Below are 13,656 nucleotides of genomic sequence, written 5' to 3' on the forward strand. Positions count from 1 at the left end.
TGTTCTTCGGCTTGCAATCCTCCCCCTTTTTCACCCAAACATAATGATGGTCATTATGGCCAAATAGTTCTATTTATGTTTCATCAGACCAGAGGACATTTCTCAAAAAAAGTATAATCTTTGTCACCATGTGCAGTTGCAAACCGAAGTCTGGCTATTTTATGGCGGTTTTGGAGCAGTGGCTTCTTCCTTGCTGAGCGGCCTTTCAGGTCATGTCGATATAGGACTCGTTTTACTGTGGATATAGATACTTTTGTACCTGTTTCCTCCAGCATCTTCACAAGGTCCTTTGCTGTTGTTCTGGGATTGATTTGCACTTTTCGCACCAAAGTATGTTCATCTCTAGTAAACAGAACGTGTCTCCTTCCTGAGCGGTATGACAGCTGCGTTGTCCCATGGTGTTTATACTTGTGTACTATTGTTTGTACAGATGAACATGGTACCTTCAGGTGTTTGGAAATTGCTCCCAAGGATGAACCAGACTTGTGGAGGTCTAAAAAAAATTTGAGGTCTTGGCTGATTTCTTTTGATTTTCCCATGATGTCAATTAAAGAGGCACTGAGTTTGAAGGTAGGCCTTGAAGTACATCCACAGGTACACCTCCAATTGACTCAAATGATGTCAATTAGCCTATCAGAAGCTTCTAAAGCTATGACATCATTTTCTGGAATTTTCCAAGCTGTTTAAAGGCACAGTCAACTTAGTGTATGTAAACTTCTGACCTACTGGAATTGTGATAGAGTGAATTAATTATAGGTGAAATAATCTGCCTGTAAAAATTGTTGACAAAATGACTTGTTTCATGCACAAAGTAGATGTCCTAACCGACTTGCCACAACTAGTTTGTTAACAAGAAATTTGTGGAGTGGTTGAAAATCAAGTTTTAATGATTCAAACCTAAGTGTATGTAAACTTCTGACTTCAACAGTAGATATGTGGTAGTGGTGGAGTCTGAATCTGTGAATGTATTGTAATGTTTTTTTAATGGTATAAACTGCCTTAATTTTGCTGGACCCCAGGAAGAGTAGCTGCTGCTTTGGCAGGAACTACTGGGGATCCATAATAAATACAAATAGCTCCTCTCACCAGCCTCCACTGGTTCAGTGTTATTGAACACACACACATACAGGCATTTGCTTCTTTGTGTAGGCCATAGTAATAAACTTCCCATTACTCTTCTGAAGAATGAAATCAATCTTTAACAGTGAAGGATAGTCATCTATATTGATTTTATAGGACATAAAATATCACAAATCACATCAAATGTAATAAAATCATCAGTAGTGAGGCATAACAGTTCAGGACATGGTAAAGCAGTAGACCTAAATGTCTGGCCTGCTTCTGCCCTCTTCACAACAGTCTTAATTCAATTTGTCCCAGATCATCAGATGGAAATTAAATGTTATTCTCTCTATCTCTCACTCTCCGTATCTCTCATTCTCTCTCCCTCTCTATCGCTCTCACTCTCTCTCCATCTTTTCTCGTGATTAAACAATCGCTGAATTTTAGGAGCCCTGAGAGTCTATATTGTGGATGTGGTGTGGTTGGGATGTTGGGTGGTCATGGGAGGCAGCGTACTCATCCCATTAGCAGACCAGACACATGACAGGAGGGGACGAAGGAGGAAAATAAACCAGCCAACGCACGGTCTGCATGCCTGTTGCTGCTGACGTCTTCACCTAGAATGCAGGAATCTGTCTGGACAAATCTCAAACGAGAACCAAGCTAACTCTGAGTGTTGAGCATTACATTAGACCAGAGTTACATTACATTAGGCCAGAGCTACATTACTTTAGACCAGAGCTACTTTACATTAGACCAGAGCTACATTACTTTAGACCAGAGCTACTTTACATTAGACCAGAGCTACATTACTTTAGACCAGAGCTACTTTACATTAGACCAGAGCTACATTACTTTAGACCAGAGTTACTTTACATTAGACCAGAGCTACATGTATTGTACCATACTACACTACACAGCATAGGGCTCTGGTGAAGGGGATAGATAAGAGTTTTTCCTGGTCTGGTTACATGGTCAGGGAAAACTCAAAAGCTATGGGACCTACACTATCTCCAGTTGTTTATGGAGAGGGTTTCACGTAAAGGAGCAGCATTAGACTCCAAACTCTGGTTTTGTGATTATAGAGGTTTATTTTAGTCCACGTGTTTCACCTATTTCTCTTAAGCTGCTTTAAAGACCATGCAAGTGTTGCCTATTTCTCTTTATGACCATGTAAAAAAAAGACTACGAACGCAATCTGTTATCCATGGATTGATGGGGATAACTGCAATTGCTGTTGCTGTTACTTCTCCTCTCGTTCAGCTGACAGTCCATGGAATTGGAATCGTCCTCACTGAGACAACACTTTCACATCGTACAAACACACAGATGCGTGATTGTGTTCTGGCATTCAAGTCTCCCATACTTCAGTATTCAGAGTTGTTTTGTGGGAATTGAGTGTAGCAGTATTATTCTCATCTTCCCATGTGGTCATCCTCAGTGTGTAGTGTTGTCCTGTGTAGTGTTGTCCTGTGTAGTGTTGTCCTGCGTAGTGTTGTCCTGCGTAGTGTTGTCCTGTGTAGTGTTGTCCTGTGTAGTGTTGTCCTGTGTAGTGTTGTGTAGTGTTGTCCTGTGTAGTGTTGTCCTGCGTAGTGTTGTCCTGTGTAGTGTTGTCCTGTGTAGTGTTGTCCTGTGTAGTGTTGTGTAGTGTTGTCCTGTGTAGTGTTGTCCTGTGTAGTGTTGTCCTGTGTAGTGTTGTCCTGTGTAGTGTTGTCCTGTGTAGTGTTGTGTAGTGTTGTCCTGTGTAGTGTTGTCCTGTGTAGTGTTGTCCTGTGTAGTGTTGTCCTGTGTAGTGTTGTCCTGTGTAGTGTTGTGTAGTGTTGTCCTGTGTAGTGTTGTCCTGTGTAGTGTTGTCCTGTGTAGTGTTGTCCTGTGTAGTGTTATCCTGCGTAGTGTTGTCCTGCGTAGTGTTGTCCTGTGTAGTGTTGTCCTGCGTAGTGTTGTCCTTTGTAGTGTTGTCCTGTGCAGTGTTGTCCTGTGTAGTGTTGTCCTGTGTAGTGTTGTCCTGTTTAGTGTTGTGTAGTGTTGTCCTGTGTAGTGTTGTCCTGTGCTGATTTGTCCTGTGTAGTGTTGTCCTGTGTAGTGTTGTCCTGTGCTGTGTTGTCCTGTGTTGTGTTGTCCTTTGTAGTGTTGTCCTGTGTAGTGTTGTCCTGTGTAGTGTTGTCCTGCGTAGTGTTGTCCTGTGTAGTGTTGTCCTTTGTAGTGTTGTCCTGTGTAGTGTTGTCCTGCGTAGTGTTGTCTTGTGTAGTGTTGTCCTTTGTAGTGTTGTCCTGTGTAGTGTTGTCCTGCGTAGTGTTGTCCTGCGTTGTGTTGTCCTGTGTAGTGTTGTCCTGTGTAGTGTTGTCCTTTGTAGTGTTGTCCTGTGTAGTGTTGTCCTGCGTAGTGTTGTCCTTTGTAGTGTTGTCCTGTGTAGTGTTGTCCTGCGTAGTGTTGTCCTGTGTAGTGTTGTCCTGCGTAGTGTTGTCCTGTGTAGTGTTGTCCTTTGTAGTGTTGTCCTTTGTAGTGTTGTCCTGCGTTGTGTTGTCCTGCGTAGTGTTGTCCTGCGTAGTGTTGTCCTGCGTAGTGTTGTCCTGTGTAGTGTTGTCCTGCGTAGTGTTGTCCTTTGTAGTGTTGTCCTTTGTAGTGTTGTCCTGTGTAGTGTTGTCCTTTGTAGTGTTGTCCTTTGTAGTGTTGTCCTGTGTAGTGTTGTCCTGCGTAGTGTTGTCCTGTGTAGTGTTGTCCTGCGTAGTGTTGTCCTTTGTAGTGTTGTCCTGTGTAGTGTTGTCCTGTGTAGTGTTGTCCTTTGTAGTGTTGTCCTGCGTAGTGTTGTCCTGTGTAGTGTTGTCCTTTGTAGTGTTGTCCTGCGTAGTGTTGTCCTGTGTAGTGTTGTCCTTTGTAGTGTTGTCCTGTGTAGTGTTGTCCTGTGTAGTGTTGTCCTGCGTAGTGTTGTCCTGTGTAGTGTTGTCCTGCGTAGTGTTGTCCTTTGTAGTGTTGTCCTGTGTAGTGTTGTCCTGTGTAGTGTTGTCTTGTATTGTCCTGTGTAGTGTTGTCTTGTATTGTCCTGTGTAGTGTTGTCCTGTATTGTCCTGTGGAGTGTTGTCCTGTGTAGTGTTGTCCTGCGTAGTGTTGTCCTGCGTAGTGTTGTCCTGCGTAGTGTTGTCCTGCGTAGTGTTGTCCTGCGTAGTGTTGTCCTGTGTAGTGTTGTCCTTTGTAGTGTTGTCCTGTGTAGTGTTGTCCTGCGTAGTGTTGTCCTGCGTAGTGTTGTCCTGTGTAGTGTTGTCCTGCGTAGTGTTGTCCTGTGTAGTGTTGTCCTTTGTAGTGTTGTCCTTTGTAGTGTTGTCCTGCGTAGTGTTGTCCTGCGTAGTGTTGTCCTGTGTAGTGTTGTCCTGCGTAGTGTTGTCCTGCGTAGTGTTGTCCTTTGTAGTGTTGTCCTGTGTAGTGTTGTCCTGCGTAGTGTTGTCCTGCGTAGTGTTGTCCTGCGTAGTGTTGTCCTGCGTTGTGTTGTCCTGTGTAGTGTTGTCCTGTGTAGTGTTGTCCTGCGTAGTGTTGTCCTGCGTAGTGTTGTCCTGCGTAGTGTTGTCCTGTGTAGTGTTGTCCTGCGTAGTATTGTCCTGTGTAGTGTTGTCCTGTGTAGTGTTGTCCTTTGTTGTGTTGTCCTGCGTAGTGTTGTCCTGCGTAGTGTTGTCCTGCGTAGTGTTGTCCTGCGTAGTGTTGTCCTGCGTTGTGTTGTCCTGCGTAGTGTTGTCCTGCGTAGTGTTGTCCTGCGTAGTGTTGTCCTGCGTAGTGTTGTCCTGCGTAGTGTTGTCCTGTGTAGTGTTGTCCTTTGTAGTGTTGTCCTGTGTAGTGTTGTCCTGCGTAGTGTTGTCCTGCGTAGTGTTGTCCTGCGTAGTGTTGTCCTGCGTAGTGTTGTCCTGCGTAGTGTTGTCCTGCGTATTGTTGTCCTGTGTAGTGTTGTCCTGCGTAGTGTTGTCCTGCGTAGTGTTGTCCTGTGTAGTGTTGTCCTGCGTAGTGTTGTCCTGTGTAGTGTTGTCCTGTGTAGTGTTGTCCTTTGTAGTGTTGTCCTGTGTAGTGTTGTCCTGCGTAGTGTTGTCCTGCGTAGTGTTGTCCTGCGTTGTGTTGTCCTGCGTAGTGTTGTCCTGCGTAGTGTTGTCCTGCGTAGTGTTGTCCTGCGTAGTGTTGTCCTGTGTAGTGTTGTCCTTTGTAGTGTTGTCCTGTGTAGTGTTGTCCTGCGTAGTGTTGTCCTGCGTAGTGTTGTCCTGCGTAGTGTTGTCCTGCGTAGTGTTGTCCTGCGTAGTGTTGTCCTGTGTAGTGTTGTCCTGTGTAGTGTTGTCCTGCGTAGTGTTGTCCTGTGTAGTGTTGTCCTGTGTAGTGTTGTCCTGTGTAGTGTTGTCCTTTGTTGTGTTGTCCTGCGTAGTGTTGTCCTGCGTAGTGTTGTCCTGCGTAGTGTTGTCCTGCGTTGTGTTGTCCTGCGTAGTGTTGTCCTGCGTAGTGTTGTCCTGTGTAGTGTTGTCCTGCGTAGTGTTGTCCTGTGTAGTGTTGTCCTTTGTAGTGTTGTCCTGTGTAGTGTTGTCCTGCGTAGTGTTGTCCTGCGTAGTGTTGTCCTGCGTAGTGTTGTCCTGCGTAGTGTTGTCCTTTGTAGTGTTGTCCTGCGTAGTGTTGTCCTTTGTAGTGTTGTCCTGAGTAGTGTTGTCCTGCGTAGTGTTGTCCTGCTTAGTGTTGTCCTGCGTAGTGTTGTCCTGCGTTGTTGTCCTGCGTAGTGTTGTCCTGTGTAGTGTTGTCCTGCGTAGTGTTGTCCTGTGTAGTGTTGTCCTTTGTAGTGTTGTCCTGTGTAGTGTTGTCCTGCGTAGTGTTGTCCTGCGTTGTGTTGTCCTGCGTAGTGTTGTCCTGCGTAGTGTTGTCCTGCGTAGTGTTGTCCTGTGTAGTGTTGTCCTTTGTAGTGTTGTCCTGTGTAGTGTTGTCCTGCGTAGTGTTGTCCTGCGTAGTGTTGTCCTGCGTAGTGTTGTCCTGCGTAGTGTTGTCCTGCGTAGTGTTGTCCTGTGTACTGTTGTCCTGTGTAGTGTTGTCCTGTGTAGTGTTGTCCTGTGGAGTGTTGTCCTGCGTAGTGTTGTCCTGCGTAGTGTTGTCCTGTGTAGTGTTGTCCTGCGTAGTGTTGTCCTGCGTAGTGTTGTCCTGCGTAGTGTTGTCCTGCGTAGTGTTGTCCTGCGTAGTGTTGTCCTGCGTAGTGTTGTCCTGCGTTGTGTTGTCCTGCGTAGTGTTGTCCTGCGTAGTGTTGTCCTGCGTAGTGTTGTCCTGCGTAGTGTTGTCCTGTGTAGTGTTGTCCTTTGTAGTGTTGTCCTGTGTAGTGTTGTCCTGCGTAGTGTTGTCCTGCGTAGTGTTGTCCTGCGTAGTGTTGTCCTGCGTAGTGTTGTCCTGCGTAGTGTTGTCCTGTGTAGTGTTGTCCTGTGTAGTGTTGTCCTGCGTAGTGTTGTCCTGTGTAGTGTTGTCCTGTGTAGTGTTGTCCTGTGTAGTGTTGTCCTTTGTTGTGTTGTCCTGCGTAGTGTTGTCCTGCGTAGTGTTGTCCTGCGTAGTGTTGTCCTGCGTTGTGTTGTCCTGCGTAGTGTTGTCCTGCGTAGTGTTGTCCTGTGTAGTGTTGTCCTGCGTAGTGTTGTCCTGTGTAGTGTTGTCCTTTGTAGTGTTGTCCTGTGTAGTGTTGTCCTGCGTAGTGTTGTCCTGCGTAGTGTTGTCCTGCGTAGTGTTGTCCTGCGTAGTGTTGTCCTTTGTAGTGTTGTCCTGAGTAGTGTTGTCCTGCGTAGTGTTGTCCTGCGTAGTGTTGTCCTGCGTAGTGTTGTCCTGCGTTGTTGTCCTGCGTAGTGTTGTCCTGTGTAGTGTTGTCCTGCGTAGTGTTGTCCTGTGTAGTGTTGTCCTTTGTAGTGTTGTCCTGTGTAGTGTTGTCCTGCGTAGTGTTGTCCTGCGTTGTGTTGTCCTGCGTAGTGTTGTCCTGCGTAGTGTTGTCCTGCGTAGTGTTGTCCTGTGTAGTGTTGTCCTTTGTAGTGTTGTCCTGCGTAGTGTTGTCCTGCGTAGTGTTGTCCTGCGTAGTGTTGTCCTGCGTAGTGTTGTCCTGCGTAGTGTTGTCCTGCGTAGTGTTGTCCTGTGTACTGTTGTCCTGTGTAGTGTTGTCCTGTGTAGTGTTGTCCTGTGGAGTGTTGTCCTGCGTAGTGTTGTCCTGCGTAGTGTTGTCCTGTGTAGTGTTGTCCTGCGTAGTGTTGTCCTGCGTAGTGTTGTCCTGCGTAGTGTTGTCCTGCGTAGTGTTGTCCTGCGTAGTGTTGTCCTGTGTAGTGTTGTCCTTTGTAGTGTTGTCCTTTGTAGTGTTGTCCTGTGTAGTGTTGTCCTGCGTAGTGTTGTCCTGCGTAGTGTTGTCCTGCGTAGTGTTGTCCTGCGTAGTGTTGTCCTGTGTACTGTTGTCCTGTGTAGTGTTGTCCTGTGTAGTGTTGTCCTGTGGAGTGTTGTCCTGCGTAGTGTTGTCCTGCGTAGTGTTGTCCTGTGTAGTGTTGTCCTGCATAGTGTTGTCCTGTGTAGTGTTGTCCTGCGTAGTGTTGTCCTGTGTAGTGTTGTGTATCCTTCCCCATCAGCAGCAGGTTGCTTTTCTCTTGGTTGGTTTGTACTCTTCTTCTGTGCTCTCGGTGATTCCTGCGGGAAACATGTTGCTATAATGTGAGAATAAAGGAGAGCAAGTAGAAAGCCGTTGCCACTGTCTCCTACATGTAATAAAATACACTTACTGATAATGTCACCAACACGTCTGGACCCACTCTTCTCGAGCTCTGCCAGCACGTTGGCCTCAAAGGTTAGAGACGCTACCCGGAAGAAAAACTCCCTGATACTCTCCCCTGAGAGAGAGAGGAGGGGAGGAGGGAGGGCGGAGAGAGAGAAAGAGAGAGCGAGGAGGGGAAGAAAGTGTTTGAGGGGAGGAAGAAAGCAAAACACATACAGAGATAGAATGGGATATGATGGGGGACACATGAGGGAGTAAACCAGAGGATGTTATGTGTTGGGTGTGTGTTTGTGTGTGTATTCCCAGCACTACCTGACTTAGCAGACACAGTCCAGTACTCTGCTCTGATCTCCTCTGACAGTCTAATGGCCTCCTGCTCCATGTAGGCCAACTGATCAGGAGACTGAGAGAGAGAGCGAGAGATACACAGTTTGAAATACTTCATCTTTAAATCAATCAATGACAGATCATTTGTACTGTCTTTAGTCAGGCTGGATCTTCTCCATCAGACTCACACTGAGGTCCTTCTTGGTTCCAACCAGGAACAGCAGAACACTGGAGGGATCGTTCTCCTTCATAGCATCTTCCAGCCACTGCCTGAACGCGCGTTCAGACACACATAATATGTATATCACATGCAATAAAGTAGACTTTCATAGAAATTGACTGATAGAATGGGATAGGAAATTGTCTGATAGCCGAGATACTATGATGAAAATACATTCTGTCTGGATGCTGCAGATGTGATCAATATGTAATATGTTGGCATCTCTTACCTGGCGTTGTCCAGAGAGGTCACACAGCTCAGGTCAAATACCACTATGATGGCTTGAGAGAAACCAGGAGAACAACACACATTAGAGAAGAGACAGGCTGCAGGCATCACCACAATACATATATTAAGGGCTTCCTTTAACATGCGTCTGTGTTTGATTTCATACCTTGTGCTCCTCTGTAATATGTGGAGGCGATGCACTTGAACCTCTCCTGACCCGCTGTGTCCCATCTGAGAGAGGGAGAGACAGAGAGAGAGAGAAAGGGAGAGAGAGAGAGAGGCAACAGATGACAATTGATGAGGAAAGGGTGAGGATAGTGTGTGTGTGTGTGTGTGTGTGTGTAGTACTCACAGCTGTAAACTGAAGGGCACCCCCAACACCTCAAACCGCTCCATCTCAAAATCCACTCCGATGGTGGCCTTATAGTTCTTATCGAACGAGTCCTTACAGAACCTGTGGAGAGACAGAGGGGGGGGGGGGGGGGACATTACATAATCAATGTCGTTATTACACTTGGGTGACTAACGTCTGTCCTCACAGCACCTGAGTAATATATAGACAGTATCAGGACGGTAACAGGACAGTAACATGACACCAACAAAACAGAAACATAACAGTAACAGGACAGTAACACAACGGTAACAGGACAGTAACAGGGAGGTAACAGGACAGTAACAGAACTATGACAGTAACAGGAAAGTAACAGAACTATGACAGTAGCATGACAGTAACAGGAAGGTAACCGGGTAGTAACAGAACTATGACAGTAACAGGACCTTAACAAAGTGGTAACAGGACAGTAACAGGACAGTAACAGAACTATGACAGTAACAGAAGAGTAACAGGACAATAACAGGACAGTAACAGAAGAGAAACAGAAGAGTAACAGAAGAGTAACAGAAGAGTAACAGGACAGAAACAGGACAGTAACAGAAGAGTAACAGGACAGAAACAGAAGAGTAACAGGACAGAAACAGAAGGGTAACAGGACAGTAACAGAAGAGTAACAGGGCAGAAACAGAAGAGTAACAGGACAGTAACAGAAGAGTAACAGGACAGTAACAGAAGAGTAACAGGACAGTAACAGAAGAGTAACAGAAGAGTAACAGGACAGTAACAGAAGAGTAACAGGACAGTAACAGAAGAGTAACAGGACAGTAACAGAAGAGTAATAGGACAGTAACAGAAGAGTAACAGGACAGTAACAGAAGAGTAATAGGACAGTAACAGAAGAGTAACAGAACTATGACAGTAGCATGACAGTAACAGGAAGGTAACAGGGCAGTAACAGAACTATGACAGTAACAGGACCTTAACAAAGTGGTAACAGGACAGTAACAGGACAGTAACAGAACTATGACAGTAACAGAAGAGTAACAGGACAATAACAGGACAGTAACAGAAGAGAAACAGAAGAGTAACAGAAGAGTAACAGGACAGAAACAGGACAGTAACAGAAGAGTAACAGGACAGAAACAGAAGAGTAACAGGACAGAAACAGAAGAGTAACAGAAGAGTAACAGGACAGTAACAGAAGAGTAACAGGGCAGAAACAGAAGAGTAACAGGACAGTAACAGAAGAGTAACAGGACAGTAACAGAAGAGTAACAGGACAGTAACAGAAGAGTAATAGGACAGTAACAGAAGAGTAACAGAAGAGTAACAGGACAGGAACAGAAGAGTAACAGAAGAGTAACAGAAGAGTAACAGGACAGTAACAGGACAGTAACAGAAGAGTAACAGAAGAGTAACAGGACAGAAACAGAAGAGTAACAGGACAGTAACCGAAGAGTAACAGGACAGTAACAAAAGAGTAACAGGACAGTAACAGAATAGTAACAGGACAGTAACAGAAGAGTAACATGACAGTAACAGGACAGTAACAAAAGAGTAACAGGACAGTAACAGAAGAGTAACAGGACAGTAACAGAATAGAGAGGAAACATTACTACATTAAGAGTTTAGCATACAGCATACTTCTTCATGTACCCAAAGCTATGACTATAAATAGCAGCTTTTCGGGAGATTTAATCACTGAACTAACTTACTTCAATATGCCAATAATCAAACCCACAAGTCAATCAAATTAGTCAACAAACAGTCTCTATTATGCCAAGCTGGGGAGAGCAGGGGTAACAGTTTTGCTGATTTCTGAAGAGGCAGGTGCTCTGCTGTGTGTGGATTCACCTGGGTGTCATGGCAACAACTGACTAATAGGAAGTGAAATGGTCAGTAGTATTTTTAATTGGCAAGTACACATCCTGAGGGAGATCAGCATGCCCCCCGGGGGATAAGATCTGTAATAGACTGTTTCCCAAACGGCCCATAGGACTCTCTCAACAGTAGTGAACTAAATATGGAGTAGAGTGCCATTTCATATGCAGCCATAGACTGTAGTGTTTCCTTACCTGCTGATTAGACATGTCTTCCCAACTGCCACATCCCCTACCACAATCACCTTGGCGATGTTAAAGCTACAGACACATAAAGAGAACAGTCCAGTCAAACACAGATAATATACAAATATATATGTGTGTGTGTGTGTGTGTGTGTGTGTGTGTGTTCATCTCACCCCACTGCGCCCGTCTTTTGCCCCTGACAGGCAGCCTTGACCTGTGCGTGGAAGACATCTTTAGTGTGTAGCGCTGCAGCTGGGGTAAAACACTACAGAGAGAGAGAGAGGGAGAGAGGGGGAGAGAGAGAGAGACAGATAGGTGAGAGAGACAGAGAGGTGAGAGAAAGAGAGAGAAAAAGACAGAGGTGAGAGAGAGAGAGAGAGAGAGAGAGAGAGAGAGAGAGAGAGAGAGAGAGAGAGAGAGAGAGAGAGAGAGAGAGAGAGAGAGAGAGAGAGAGAGAGAGAGAGAGAGAGAGAGAGAGAGAGAGAGAGAGAGAGAGAGAGAGAGAGAGAGAGGTTTAAACAAGGTGTCAACAAGGTGTCAACTCAAAGCAAGAAAGTATATCAGCTTTGCATCCCACATAAATCAGAGGCTAGAAGGACAACTGCCTTGTGGGGCCATGGTACGGAATCTCTTCAATTCTAGGCACATTAGCACGAGCCAGTGACCGGGTCCTGAACGAAACTAAGAACATTAAGTGTGTGAAACAGACTAATAAACAGTAAATGACCCGTCAGCACTGTCTAATCATCTGCTTCATTACAGGGTTCCAGAATTGTGAAAGGGTTGGTCACTGTGTTACAGAGACACATTATTAGATTAGAATCTGAGGTGTGACACAAAAGACTCCAACTGGCAGCCTGGTGGTTTTATTTGTTCCCCCATGTTTTCTGATCCAAAAATAATTATAATAATATTATTTTATTTTTTATTATCGTTAGACATAAAAAAAATTACAAACACCAGGAAATCAGCTCCAATTGATTTTAATTGGTGAAATCTGTTCCCAAGTATTCCCATGCATAATAGACATGTGATCATACACAGATGCAAGTTTTGAAATTATGTTTTAGTCAAATATTATATCTGTTTGGGCTTCTTGCGGACAATTTGCAGTCTACAAATTATTTGTAATCGTGTTGAGGCACCCGACCATCCCCACAAGAAAAAATCGGCCAAAATCGAAAAAAGGTGTGTGTCACCTCTGGAAGCTGAGCGATGATGCGGTCTCTCCTCACAGGTGGCAACATGTTCTTCAAGTGGAAGTTACTGGGTGGTAGGGATATACATAGACACACACACAATCAAACAATCACACACACAAGAGACCCAGTCGCACACGCTCCAACAATCATAGGCAGACAATCACACTCAGAAAGGACAAATACACAGAAACACTATCTCTCTCTCTCTCTCTCTCTCTCACATACAGATGTAGAGTAGATTGAATAGGGGCTTCTCCATGGAAAGGCTTAAACGTCAAACAGCTGAAAGACAAGGAATAACTGAACATTATGTAACCTGATGTGTAGCCTAATCTATAGTCTGACACCAACAGAAAAAGTGTCCCCTGAATCTCCTAGGTGACACCGCAATGCAAAAGACCACTGGCAGCTGTCTGCACATCAAAGTAAACTCACAAACTGCCTACATGGTGCATATCGGCCCTCTGGTTTGCTTTATCGGGTGGAAAAGTATACAGTGTCACTGTGGCAACTCAGCCTTGTCCATTCACCTGGCAACTATAGCAACCAAATACAAGCCCTGCAATGGGGAAGGAAGTAGAGACTCTTACATGGCAGTATTTGTCTCCATGACTTTATGTCACTTGCAGCCAGATCAAAGGACTGAACATGTCGCCATTCTAGGCTTTTACACATTACCTTATAAAGTTTACACATCTAAGATCATGAAGGAGCAATGAAAAGGAAGGTTTATGCCGTAAAACATGGTATCATAATCTCCTATATCATGATTACAGACCATCTGTAGCACAGCTACAAAATAAAGCAACATGTAGAATTGGTGAAAATAAACTAAACTCAAATTATAGTGTTGTCATGAAGATGGACTATCGCTACATCAAGGCTTCATTGGCATGATAGAAAATCATGTAATTATAAAGAATAATACTTTACCTTGCACGTGCACTGAAAGTGCGAAAAGTAAACTCAAATTCGTCAATAGGTTGCGGTAGAACACTATATATTCTACTAAACCTATATTACGTATTTTTCGCTAATAGAAAGTCTCCTAGGGCTGCCTACATCCACCCGAAGACGGCTAGTGAGCAGCAGACCAGAGCTGGGAACTCAGCAGTGGAAACAGATGACTCAAATTATGGACCTCCGTTTTAGTTTAACCCTCTCCAGTAGGCTCCCAATGAGTGGGTTAGCTCTAGTCCAGGGCGTAGTGCCCGTTCTTACATGATTAAGAAACACGTACTACGCCCTAGACCAGAGCTAGGCGCCGGTGAGCTGTCCTGAAGTGCGCGCTAGCCTTGTGTGAAACATTTTAAGTATGAACATTTTGAACTTCATATACAGGAGTCAAATCCCCTTAATAGCCTATATCAACGACAAATAAAAGTACAATATTTCCATTAAATTATTTTTATTTATATGATTGATGCTTTCATTTTACCCACATACAAGTAAAATACATTTACATACTATTTGGGACAGCTGATATG

General features: G+C 44.7%; 1 protein-coding gene across 2 annotated transcripts; it reads right to left on the bottom strand.

Moving 5' to 3' along the window:
- Positions 1–1,197: 1,197 nt before the first annotated feature.
- On the bottom strand, positions 1,198–13,324 carry LOC110509454 (ras-related protein Rab-34). Of its 2 annotated transcripts, XM_036967331.2 has the most exons (11): positions 13,103–13,324; positions 12,167–12,451; positions 11,141–11,232; positions 10,977–11,042; positions 8,920–9,021; positions 8,734–8,798; positions 8,569–8,620; positions 8,308–8,389; positions 8,105–8,195; positions 7,800–7,907; positions 6,107–7,707 (listed from the first exon to the last, which is right to left on the bottom strand). In XM_036967331.2, the coding sequence occupies exons 2-11, from the start codon at positions 12,212–12,214 to the stop codon at positions 7,646–7,648; spliced, it is 768 nt and encodes a 255-aa protein (XP_036823226.2). In that variant the 5' UTR covers positions 12,215–12,451; positions 13,103–13,324; the 3' UTR covers positions 6,107–7,645. The 2 variants fall into 2 exon arrangements, with proteins under 2 accessions (XP_090082658.1, XP_036823226.2); XM_090226532.1 differs by lacking the exon at positions 13,103–13,324 and having other exon boundaries at positions 1,198–7,707; positions 12,167–12,310.
- Between the last annotated feature and the right edge of the window lie 332 nt (positions 13,325–13,656).

Source organism: Oncorhynchus mykiss, chromosome 29, assembly GCF_057628025.1.
Source record: "Oncorhynchus mykiss isolate SJ-2025 chromosome 29, ASM5762802v1, whole genome shotgun sequence".
Taxonomy (NCBI): Eukaryota; Metazoa; Chordata; class Actinopteri; order Salmoniformes; family Salmonidae; genus Oncorhynchus; species Oncorhynchus mykiss.